This window comes from Pseudophryne corroboree, chromosome 4 (assembly GCF_028390025.1).
Source record: "Pseudophryne corroboree isolate aPseCor3 chromosome 4, aPseCor3.hap2, whole genome shotgun sequence".
Classification (NCBI taxonomy): Eukaryota; Metazoa; Chordata; class Amphibia; order Anura; family Myobatrachidae; genus Pseudophryne; species Pseudophryne corroboree.
The window spans coordinates 600,158,539-600,171,563 of NC_086447.1; the positions used below are offsets into that span (position 1 = coordinate 600,158,539).

At 46.4% G+C, this 13,025-nt stretch overlaps 1 protein-coding gene across 2 annotated transcripts in view; it reads right to left on the bottom strand.

Moving 5' to 3' along the window:
- Positions 1-13,025, bottom strand: part of TBCE (tubulin folding cofactor E) — a 517,370-nt gene that overhangs the window by 249,906 nt on the left and 254,439 nt on the right. For both annotated transcript variants that reach the window (XR_010176094.1, XM_063917562.1), the window contains exon 9: positions 5,902-6,004. Coding sequence is in view for 1 of the 2 variants with exons in the window: in XM_063917562.1 (XP_063773632.1) it covers positions 5,902-6,004 (103 nt within the window). In the remaining variant the exon portion in view is untranslated. The remainder of the gene's footprint in view (positions 1-5,901; positions 6,005-13,025) is intronic.

Sequence of the window (13,025 nt, forward strand, 5' to 3'; positions counted from 1 at the left end):
CTAAGTGTGGTCGATCCTATGAACCACACCCAAAAACAACAGTGGAAAGAAATGCAAAATACTTAATTTGGAAACAAAAAGCAACACAGAAGATTAAGTAGTATACCACATATACCAAATATTTAACAGTAACATCTCATTCCCCATACTAGGGATAGCCATAGGTGTGTCCACCATCAACTGATACCATCACTTGTTAAATGGCAAAAGGCCATCAATGGTTGTAAACTACACAATGTATGACCATTGATGGTTTCACAACTAATGGTCATCTCTGCTCATTCACTGTAATATAGTATTGTAAAAACACGTTGGTTAGTGCACCGTATACTGAGCCACAGACAGCAGGAGATGCAACCGTTATCAGCCACCAAAGGGCGCACGGGAACAGCAGTGCAAGGGAACCAGCCGTAGACTGGGGAACACACAGGTAAAAGAGTAGGGTAAGTTAGCAGCAGGTGAGTATCCGCCTCTGCTCCCACTGACTCACCAACGGCTAAGTACCTGTTTATGCTCCCATACAAACCACTAACGGCAATTACACTGGAACCCGTTTGCATATTGTGGACTTCATCACTATTTTTGAAGAGAGCTGTAAACATAAATGAACTCTTTTTTACTTCACCTGTTTTGCGTTCACATAAGTAGTATTCCAAGCGCTCTGTTTGTATATATTATCTGTTCTTTCACTGACTGGCCCATGAGCCAATCAGAACCTGGAGGTGTGGTTCTGCAGGTGTCGGACTTAAGATCAGTGTTCCACCACCTTGTAGAAGAAAAAAACCCAGAACCATCGGGTGGTTCTGTACCATTGATGGGGGGAAACCAACTGGTTCTCCCCCATCAATGGCAAAGGCATTCACCATCAGCCATAAACCATTGATGATTTGGAATCAGTTGGTAATTCCTACCTCATACCTAAACTAAACTTCTTTGAAAAGATCTCCTATGCTGACACTTTTGTATACAGAGCATCTGAATGGATGTTGAGTAAAGTTTCCCAGTCAGCAATGATGCAGGACTCTGATCATTCTGCAATCTCAGAGGAAGGGGAAGTTTTCTTCTAGAGATAAGTGGGTTCGGTTCCCTGAGAACTGAACCCTCCCCGAACTTCACTACCCGAGCCCGGATCCGAGTCAGGCTCGGGTTTTCCCGCCTAACTTGGAAACCAGAATGAGGCAAAACCTGCTGTCGGATTCTCATGGGGTTTGGATTCCATATAAGGAGCCGCGCGTCGCCGCCATTTTCACTCCGGCATTGGAGAGTGTAGATAGAGGACGTGTCTCCGTCCTAAGTGTCCTGCATCAGTTCAATGGTAGTGTCTTGTGCTGCATCAGTCCAGTCACAGTGGTGGTGTCCTCTGCTGTCATATGTCCAGTGCTGCTGTGTAAGTCCAGTCCACACAGATAAATAATGGAGAACAAAAATATGGAGGATAAAATAGGGAAAGATCAAGAACCACTTCCTCCTAGTGCTGAAGCTGCTGCCACTAGTCATGACATAGACAATGAAATGCCATCAACGTCGTCTACCAAGGCCGATGCCCAATGTGATAAAAGAGTGCATGTAAAATCCAAAAAGCCAAAGGTGAGTAAAAAGACACAAAAAAATAAATTGAAGTGGTCTGAGGAGAAGCGTAAACTTGCCAATGTGCCATTTACGACACGGAGTGGCAAGGAACAGCTAAGGCCCTGGCCTATGTTCATGACTAGTGGTTCAGCTTCACATGACGATGGAAGCCCTCATCCTCCAGCTAGAAAAATGATAAGAGTTAAGCTGGCAAAAGCACAGCAAAGAACTGCGCATTCTAAGATGGTCTCACAAATCCCCAAGGAGAGTCCAAGTGTGTTGGCTGTTGGGATGCCTGACCTTCCCAACACTAGACGGGAAGAGGTGGCTCCTTCCACCATTTGCACGCCCCCTGCAAGTGCTGGAAATAGCATCCACAGTCCAGTTTCTGATATTCAAATTGAAGATGTTACTGTTGAAGTACACCAGGATGAGGATATGGGTGTTGTTGGTGCTGAGGAAGTTGACAATGAGGATTCTGATGGTGATATGGTTTGTTTACATCAGGCACCAGGGGAGACACCTGTTGTTCGTGGGATGAATATGCCCGTCGTGATGCCTGGGCAAAATACCAAAAAAGCCACCTCTTTGGTGTGAAATTATTTCTCCACAAATCCAGACAACAGGTGTCAAGCCGTGTGTTGCCTTTGTCAATGTGTAATAAGTAGGTGTAAGGACGTTAACCACCTAGGAACATCCTCCCTTATATGTCACCTGCAGCGCATTCATCAGACGTCAGTGTCAAGTTGTGAAACTTTGGGTAAGAGCGTAAGCAGTCCACTGACACCTAAATCCCTTCTTCCTCTTGTACCCAAGCTCCTGCAAGCCACACCACCAACTCCCCCAACGTCAACTTCCTTCTCAGTCAGGAACGTCAATAGTCCTGCAGGCCATGTCACTAGCAAGACTGAGCAGTCCTCTCCTAACCGGGATTCCTCCAGAGGATCCTTGAGTGGTACACCTTCTGCCGCTGTTGCTGCTGCTGCTGTTGTTGCTGATGGGAGTCAATCGTCATCCCAGAGGGGAATCGGAAGACCACTTGTACTACTGCCAGTAAGCAATTGACTGTCCAACAGTCCTTTGTGAGGAAGATGAAATATGACAGCAGTCATCCTGTTACAAAGCGGATAACTAAGGCCTTGACGGCCATGTTGGTGTTAGACGTGCGTCCAGTATCCGCCATTAGTTTAGTGGGACATGGAGAATTAATAGAGGTAGTGTTCCCCCGGTATCAAATCCCATCTAGGTTCCACTTCACTAGGCAGGCGATACCGAAAATGTACATAGACGTCAGAAAGTGTCCTCAGTGTCCTAAAAAATGCAGTTGTACCCACTGTCCACTTAGCCACGGACATGTGGACAAGTGGAACAGGACAGACTAAGGACTATATGACTGTGACAACCCACTGGGTAGATGTATTGCCTCCCGCAGCAACAACAGCAGTGGCACCAGTAGCAGCATCTCGCAAACGTCAACTCGTTCCTAGGCAGGCTAAGCTGTGTATCACCGCTTTCCCTAAGAGGCACACCGCTGACAACCTCTTATGGAAACTGAGGAACATCATCGCACGATGGCTTACCCCAAAGACTCTCCTGGGGATTTTTGATATCGGACAACGCTACCAATATTGTACGTGCATTACATCTGGGCAAATTCCAGCACGTCCCATGTTTTGCACATACAATTAATTTGGTGGTGTAGAATTTTTTGAAAAATGACAGGGGCGTGCAGGAGATGCTGTCGGTGGCCCAAAAAATTGCGGGCCACTTTCAACATTCAGCCACCGCGTGCTGAAGACTGGAGTGCCAGCAAACACTACTGAACCTGCCCTGCCATCAACTAAAGCAAGAGGTGGTAACGAGGTGGAATTCAACACTCTGTATGCTTCAGAGGATGGAGGAGCAGCAAAAGAACATTCAAGCCTATACATCCACCTACGATATAGGCAAAGGAGGGGGAATGCACCTGACTCAAGTGCAGTGGAGAATAATTCCCATCTTGTCCAACCCTTCGAACCTGCCACACGTGAAGTCAGTTCAGACACTGCCAGCTTGAGTCAGGTCATTCCACTCATCAGGCTTTTGCAGAAGCAGCTGGAGAAATTGAAGGAGGAGCTAAGAAGGAGCAATTCCGCTAAGTATGTGGGACTTGTGGATGGAGCCCTTCATTCGCTTTGCCAGGATTCAAGGGTGGTCAATCTGCTGAAATCAGAGCACTACATTTTAGCCACCGTGCTAAATCCTAGGTTTAAAGCCTACGTTGTATCTCTCTTTCCGGCAGACACAAGTCTGCAGAGGTTTAAAGACCTGCTGGTGAGAAAAATGTCAACTCAAGCGGAACATAACCAGTCAACAGCTCCTCCTTCATTTTCTCCCGCAACTGGGGCTGCGAGGAAAAGGATAAGATTTCCTAGCCCAACTGCTGGCGGTGATGCAGGGCAGTCAGGAGCGAGTGCTGACATCTGGTCCGGACTGAAGGACCTGCCAACGATTAGATTACGGACATGTCTACAGTCACTGCATATGATTCTGTCACCATTGAAAGAATGGTGGAGGATTATATGAGTGACAGCATCCAAGCAGGCATGTCAGACAGTCCGTACGTATAATGGCAGAAAAAAAGAGGCAACTTGGATGCCCTTGCACAAACTGGCTTTATTTTACCTAAGTTGCCCCCCCTCCAGTGTGTACTCCAAAAGAGTGTTTAGTGCAGCCGGTAACCTTGTCAGCGATCGGCGTAGGAGGTTACTTCCACAAAATGTGGAGAAGTTGATGTTCATCAAAATGAATTATAAATTCCTCCAGGAAGACCTTTACCAGCAATTGCCTATAGAAAGTACACAGGGACCTGTGATGGTGGATTCCAGTGGGGACGAATTAATACTCTGTGAGGAGGAGGAGGAGGTACACACTGAAAGGAGTGAGGAATCGGAGGATGAGGTCGACATCTTGCCTCTGTAGAGCCAGTTTGTGCAAGGAGAGATTGATTGCTTCTTTTTTGGTAGGGGCCCAAACAAACCAGTCATTTCAGCCACAGTCGTGTGGCAGACCCTGTCGCTGAAATGATTGGTTTGTTAAAGTGTGTATGTCCTGTTTATACAACATAAGGGTGGGTGGGAGGGTTGGTGGGAGGACCCAAGGACAATTCCATCTTGCATCTCTTTTTCTTCTTTGCATCATGTGCTGTTTGGGAGAAAAAAGCAGTTCCAGACGCGCTGTCACAGCTGCCAGCAAGGGATTGTCAGTCCCAATAGAATTTTTACAACGAAAAGCACTTAAGCCGGCGCTGGCTGTTTCTCCAATAGTAAATAATTAGAAAACTATGGATGATTGTAAAAACACACTTGGATTTATTTACTAAACATCAATTAATAAAATAAATAGTAAAATTCACATATACACATGAAGTTTAAGGGCATATATGGAGCTGTGAAGCATTTGAATGTGCTGCTAATAAGTGTCCACTATGGATCCCGGACTAGAACACTGGACAAAGTTCCCTGGGGAAGAGAAATGAAATACAGCTGGTGTTACCCGTGAGGACGGAGGCTTCCAGAGGCTTTAGAAAACAGCAAGCAAGCTGTATCACTTGTATTCAAGCTGGGTCTCTCCGGTCGGTGCTGTAATGTGAATGTCCCACAGAGAAAGATTCCAAAGCAGGTGTTCCAAAACTGATTATTAAAAGTCCATATCTGGATCCGTTGTGATGTGGAGCACTGGTGATAGTGGTGATGGCAGCTTTCACACTAATAATCAGTTTTGGAACACCTGCTTTGGAATCTTTCTCTGTGCCGCACACTTGTGTCGCTTAGCTTAGTCATACAGCTACCTCATTGCACCTCTTTTTCTTCTTTGCATGATGTGCTCTTTGGGGCCTATTTTTTAAATCTGCCATCCTGTCTGCAACTGTAGTGCCACTCCTAGATGGGCCAAGTGTTTGTGCCGCACACTTGTGTCGCTTAGCTTAGTCATACAGCCACCTCAGTGCAACCTTTTGGCCTAAAAACAATATTGTGAGGTGTTCGGAATAGACTGGAAATGAGTGGAAATTAATGTTATTGAGGTTAATAATAATAATGTAGGATCAAAATTACCCCCAAATTATGTGATTTTAGCTGTTTTTATGTTTTTTAAAAAAATCATCCAGATCCAAAACACGAACGGGTGGTTTTGGCAAAACCAATCCAGATCCAAAACACGAGCATGGCACCAGAACCAAAACACGAAAAGTGCCCGCCGCACATCTCCAGTTTCTAATCTCTACAGCGTGGTATATTAGAAGGTCTAAATGTTGGTTACAAAACATAATACATTTTTTTCTGATGAAAGTACCTCATTCCACGTAATTCCTGTTCGATTAAGAGAAAGAAGTGTCAAACTAGCAAAGGCATTGGCTAATGAAGATGGATTTGATGAGAGCCGAAGTCTGTTTTCACTACAAGAGTAAACAAATAACAAAAATTAGTCACGGACTGTATTTTAGATTTAAGACAATGCTTTAAAAAGTGTGTTTGTCACCAATGTAAAACACACACAAAACAGCTTTTTGATATGGAATCAGTTTGACAACTCATTTTACAATGTTATCTTGCATTACGATCAGAGGACACCTCAATTTCTACAAGTGCTAGCACAAACTGGCAGCTATAGGTAAGGTAGCTCCTACATTTCATTACACTTAAGTAATTTATGGCTGCAGGGCTTACTGGAACCAGAGGTACTTCACAAAAAAAATAAGATTTTACTTACCGGTAAATCTATTTCTCGTAGTCCGTAGTGGATGCTGGGGACTCCGTAAGGACCATGGTGAATAGACGGGCTCCGCAGGAGACTGGGCACTCTAAGAAAGATTTAGTACTACTGGTGTGCACTGGCTCCTCCCTCTATGCCCCTCCTCCAGACCTCAGTTAAGGAAACTGTGCCCGGAAGAGCTGACATTACAAGGAAAGGATTTTGGAATCCAGGGTAAGACTCATACCAGCCACACCAATCACACCGTATAACGTGTGATAACATACCCAGTCAACAGTATGAACAACAACAGAGCATCAGACAAACCTGATGCAACTATAACATAACCCTTATTTAAGCAATAACTATATACAAGTATTGCAGAAGAAGTCCGCACTTGGGACGGGCGCCCAGCATCCACTACGGACTACGAGAAATAGATTTACCGGTAAGTAAAATCTTATTTTCTCTAACGTCCTAGTGGATGCTGGGGACTCCGTAAGGACCATGGGGATTATACCAAAGCTCCCAAACGGGCGGGAGAGTGCGGATGACTCTGCAGCACCGAATGAGAGAACTCAGGGTCCTCCTCAGCCAGGGTATCAAATTTGTAGAATTTAGCAAACGTGTTTGCCCCTGACCAAGTTGCAGCTCGGCAAAGTTGTAAAGCCGAGACCCCTCGGGCAGCCGCCCAAGATGAGCCCACTTTCCTCGTGGAATGGGCTGTTACTGATTTAGGATGCGGCAATCCAGCCGCAGAATGCTCCAGCTGAATTGTGCTACAAATTCAGCGAGCAATAGTCTGCTTAGAAGCAGGAGCACCTATTTTGTTGGGTGCCTACAGGATAAAAAAACGAGTCAGTTTTCCTGACTCCAGCCGTCCTGGAAATATAAATTTTTAAGGCCCTGACTACGTCCAATAACTTGGAATCTTCCAAGCCCTAGTAGCCGCAGGCACTACAATAGGTTGGTTCAAGTGAAAAGCTGATACCACCTTAGGGAGAAACTGGGGACGAGTCCTCAATTCTGCCCTATCCATATGGAAAATCAGATAAGGGCTTTTACATGACAAAGCCGCCAATTCTGACACACGCCTGGCCGAAGCCAAGGCCAATACCATGACCACTTTCCACGTGAGATATTTCAAATCCACAGTTTTAAGTGGCTCAAACCAATGTGATTTTAAGAAACTCAACACCACGTTGAGATCCCAAGGTGCCACAGAAGGCACAAAAAAGGGGCTGAATATGTAGCACTCCCTTTACAAATGTCTGAACTCCAGGCAGTGAAGCCAGTTCTTTCTGGAAGAAAATCGACAGAGCCGAAATCTGGACCTTAATGGAACCCAATTTTAGGCCCATAGTCACTCCTGACTGTAGGAAGTGCAGAAAACGACCCAGCTGAAATTCCTCTGTTGGGGCCTTCCTGGCCTCACACCACGCAACATATTTTCGCCAAATACGGTGATAATGGTTTGCGGTTACTTCTTTCCTGGCTTTTATCAGCGTAGGAATGACTTCCTCCGGAATGCCCTTTTGCTTTAGGATCCGGAATTCAACCGCCATGCCGTCCAACGCAGCCGCGGTAAGTCTTGGAACAGACAGGGCCCCTGCTGTAGCAGATCCTGTCTGAGCGGTAGAGGCCATGGGTCCTCTGATATTATTTCTTGAAGTTCTGGGTACCAAGCTCTTCTTTGCCCATCCGGAACCACGAGTATCGTTCTTACGCCTCGTTTTCTTATTATTCTCAGTACCTTTGGTATAAGAGGCAGAGGAGGGAATACATAAACCGACTGGTACACCCACGGTGTCACTAGAGCGTCCACAGCTATTGCCTGAGGGTCCCTTGACCAGGCGCAATATCTAGTTTTTTGTTTAGGCGGGACGCCATCATATCCACCTGTGGCCTTTCCCAACGGTTTACCAACAGTTGGAAGACTTCTGGATGAAGTCCCCACTCTCCCGGGTGTCGGTCGTGTCTGCTGAGGAAGTCTGCTTCCCAGTTGTCCACTCCCGGAATGAACACTGCTGACAGTGCTAAGACGTGATTTTCCGCCCATCGGAGAATCCTTGTGGCTTCTGCCATCGCCATCCTGCTTCTTGTGCCGCCCTGTCGGTTTACATGGGCGACTGCCGTGATGTTGTCTGATTGGATCAGTACCGGCTGGTTTTGAAGCAGAGGCCTTGCCAGACTTAGGGCATTGTAAATGGCCCTCAGTTCCAGAATATTTATGTGTAGGGACGACTCCTGACTTGACCAAAGTCCTTGGAAATTTCTTCCCTGTGTGACTGCCCCCCAGCCTCGAAGGGTGGCATCCGTGGTTACCAGGACCCAGTCCTGTATGCCGAATCTGCGGCCCTCTTGAAGATGAGCACTCTGCAGCCACCACAGTAGAGATACCCTGGTCCTTGGAGACAGGGTTATCAGCCGATGCATCTGAAGATGCGATTCCGACCACTTGTCCAAGAGGTCCCACTGAAAGGTTCTTGCATGGAACCTGCCGAATGGAATTTTGCTTCGTAAGAAGCTACCATTTTTCCCAGGACTCGTGTGCAGTGATGCACCGATACCTGTTTTGGTTTCAGGAGGTCTCTGACTAGAGATGACAGCTCCTTGGCTTTCTCCTGCGGGAGAAACCCTTTTTTTCTGTTCTGTGTCCAGAACCATCCCCAGGAACAGCAGGCGTGTGGTAGGAACCAGCTGTGACTTTGGAATGTATAGAATCCATCCGTGCGGTTGTAGCACTTCCCGAGATAGTGCTACTCCGACCAACAACTGCTCCATGGACCTCGCCTTTATAAGGAGATCGTCCAAGTACGGGATAATTAAAAACTCCCTTTTTTCGAAGGAGTATCATCATTTCTGCCATTACCTTGGTAAAGACCCTCGGTGCCGTGGACAGTCCAAACGGCAGTGTTTGGAATTGGTAATGGCAATCCTGTACCACAAATCTGAGGTACTCCTGGTGAGGATGGTAAATGGGGACATGTAGGTAAGCATCCTTGATGTCCAGGGATACCATGTAATCCCCCTCCTCCAGGCTTGCAATAACCGCCCTGAGCGATTCCATCTTGAACTTGAATTTTTTTATGTATGTGTTCAAGGACTTCAAATTTAAAATGGGTCTCACCGAACCGTCCGGTTTCGGTACCACAAACAGTGTGGAATAGTAACCCCGTCCTTGTTGAAGTAGGGGCACCTTGACTATCACCTGCTGGGAATACAGCTTGTGAATTGCCTCTAGCACAGCCTCCCTGCCTGAGGGAGTTGTCGGCAAGGCAGATTTGAGGAAACGGCGGGGTGGAGACGCCTCGAATTCCAGCCTGTACCCCTGAGATACTACTTGAAGGATCCAGGGATCCACCTGTGAGCGAGCCCACTGATCGCTGAAATTTTTGAGGCGGCCCCCCACCGTACCTGGCTACGCCTGTGGAGCCCCCGCGTCATGCGGTGGACTCAGAGGAAGCGGGGGAAGAATTTTGATTCTGGGTACTGGCTGACTGGTGCAGCTTTTTCCCTCTTCCCTCGTCTCTGTGCAGAAAGGAAGCGCCTTTGACCCGCTTGCTTTTCTGAAACCGAAAGGACTGTACATGATAATACAGTGCTTTCTTAGGCTGTGAGGAAACCTGAGGTAAAAATTTTTTTTTTTCCAGCTGTTACTGTGGATACGAGGTCCCAGAGACCATCCCCAAACAATTCCTCACCCTTATAAAGCTCTATGTGCCTTTTAATGTCAGCATCATCTGTCCAGTGTCGGGTCTCTAATACCCTCCTGACAGAATGGCCATTGCATTAATTCTGGATGCCAGCCGGCAAAATATCCCTCTGTGCATCCCTCATATATATGACGACGACTTATGTTCGCAAAATAGTATCCCTGATTGACAGGGTTACAGACCACGCTGCAGCAGCACTATCTGCAGGTCTCAGTCTAGTACCTGAGTGTGTAAATACAGACTTCAGGATAGCCTCCTGCTTTTTATCAGCAGGTACCTTCAAAGTGGCCGTATCCTAAGACGGCAGTGCCACCTTTTTTGACAAACGTGTGAGCGCCTTATCCACCCTAGGGGATATCTCCCAGCGTAACTTATCCTCTGGCGGGAAAAGGTACGCCATCAGTAACTTTTTAGAAATTACCAGTTTCTTATCGGGGGAACCCACGCTTTTTCACACTTCATTCACTCATTTGATGGGGGAACAAAACACTGGCTGCTTTTTCTCCCCAAACATAAAACCCTTTTTTAGTGGTACTTGGGTTAATGTCAGAAATGTGTAACACATTTTTTATTGCCGGGATCATGTAACGGATGTTCCTAGTGGATTGTGTATATGTCTCAACCTCGTCGACACTGGAGTCAGACTCCGTGTCGACATCTGTGTCTGCCATCTGAGGGAGCGGGCGTTTTTGAGCCCCTGATGGCCTTTGAGACGCCTGGGCAGGCGCGGGCTGAGAAGCCGGCTGTCCCATAGCTGTACGTCATCCAGCCTTTTATGTAAGGAGTTGACACTGTCGGTTAATACCTTCCACCTATCCATCCACTCTGGTGTCGGCCCACAGGGGGCGACATCCCATTTATCGGCATCTGCTCCGCCTCCACATAAGCCTCCTCATCAAACATGTCGACACAGCCGTACCGACACACCGCGCACACACAGGGAATGCTCACTGAGGACAGGACCCCACACAGCCCTTTGGGGAGACAGAGAGAGAGTATGCGAGCACACACCAGAGCGCTATATAATGTAGGGATAAACACTATCACTGAGTGAATTTTCCCCAATAGCTGCTTGTATAAACAATATTGCGCCTAAATTTAGTGCCCCCCCTCTCTTTTTAACCCTTTGAGCCTGAAAACTACAGGGGAGAGCCTGGGGAGCTGTCTTCCAGCTACACTGTGAAGAGAAAATGGCGCCAGTGTGCCGAGGGAGATAGCTCCGCCCCTTCTTCGCAGACTTTTCTCCCGCTTCTTTATGGATTCTGGCAGGGGTAATTATCACATATATAGCCTCTGGGGCTATATATTGTGATTAATTTGCCAGCCAAGGTGTTTTTATTGCTGCTCAGGGCGCCCCCCCCCAGCACCCTGCACCCTCAGTGACCGGAGTGTGAAGTGTGTATGAGGAGCAATGGCGCACAGCTGCAGTGCTGTGCGCTACCTTGGTGAAGACTGAAGTCTTCTGCCGCCGATTTTCCGGACTATCTTCATGCTTCTGGCTCTGTAAGGGGGACGGAACGAACACCAAGGACGGGTCCTGCGGTCGATCCCTCTGGAGCTAATGGTGTCCAGTAGCCTAAGAAGCCCAAGCAAGCTGCAAGCAGGTAGGTTCGCTTCTTCTCCCCTTAGTCCCTCGTTGCAGTGAGCCTGTTGCCAGCAGGTCTCACTGTAAAATAAAAAACCTAACATATACTTTCTTTCTAGGAGCTCAGGAGAGCCGCTAGTGTGCATCCAGCTCGGCCGGGCACAGAAATCTAACTGAGGTCTGGAGGAGGGGCATAGAGGGAGGAGCCAGTGCACACCAGATAGTACCTAATCTTTCTTTTAGAGTGCCCAGTCTCCTGCGGAGCCCGTCTATTCCCCATGGTCCTTACGGAGTTCCCAGCATCCACTAGGACGTCAGAGAAATGATGATTACCGATGCATGGCTTGCTAGTATGAACTATAACGCCCAAACGGACAATCGGATCAAAATTTGGATTGCACCTCCAGTGTATAGAATTTAATAAACTACAAAAATGGTCCTGTCACTTTTTACCGTATCTGCTACGGGTGCTTCTCGGGTAACGCCAAGAACCATGGATATTTACTAACATTAAGACAACTCAAATTGACATCTCTATAGATTTACCAAATTTTTGACACATTTATATTTACAATCGTGCAAATTAGAAACTCACATGCGAAGAATAGGTAGAACAGCTAGTTCTACATAAAACAAAAGGGACACTTGCACTCAACTCAAAATGAGCCAATGTACAGTATGTGTCTGAGATCATTTCCATGTATAAATCTTTATGACATGGAGAGCTACAAAGTTGTCTTTTAAGCATAGAAAATTATTTCACGAACACTTCCATTTTTGAAAACTTTTCTCTAAATGCCTTATAAAAAGTCTTCACAATTACTATCAAGGTTGATATTTCTATAGGCTGTAGCAGCCATGGCTGGAGCGTGCAGATAGTACTAAGTGCAGATATACAAAGTTATTAGAAATATCTTCAGCTGACCTTGATCTGTACTGGTCTTCAACAGGTAAATCAGAATTTTATATCTGAACTATACTGCAGAGCATTCCACCTCATGTGTTGGATTGATTTAATTATATGCATAGGTAACTCAGAAATTGATATCTGCCACAGGATTCAGGGATCTTGTTTTGTTCCAAAGTGCACTATGATATTTAATTGTAGTTATTTGGCCATAAACACTCAGTCTATGGAATGTGTTAAGGCATGATTTATATCTAGTTCTAGATGTAAGCTGCCTGTTTAATTTAGCCATTTTATTGCTAGGCTTGTTTTGGATGGCCAATGGGGGTTTTCATTAATTAGTGTGCACATATATTCACCTATAGCCTGTCGCAGCCGTGGCTGGAGCATGCAGATAGTACTAAGTGCAGATATACAAAGTGTTTAACTTTAGCGCTATACAAATGTAGCCACACTCATCTATTGTCAGTATGGCGTGGAAAAAACTAGTAGCATTACGTATGTCTACCTCTGGTCA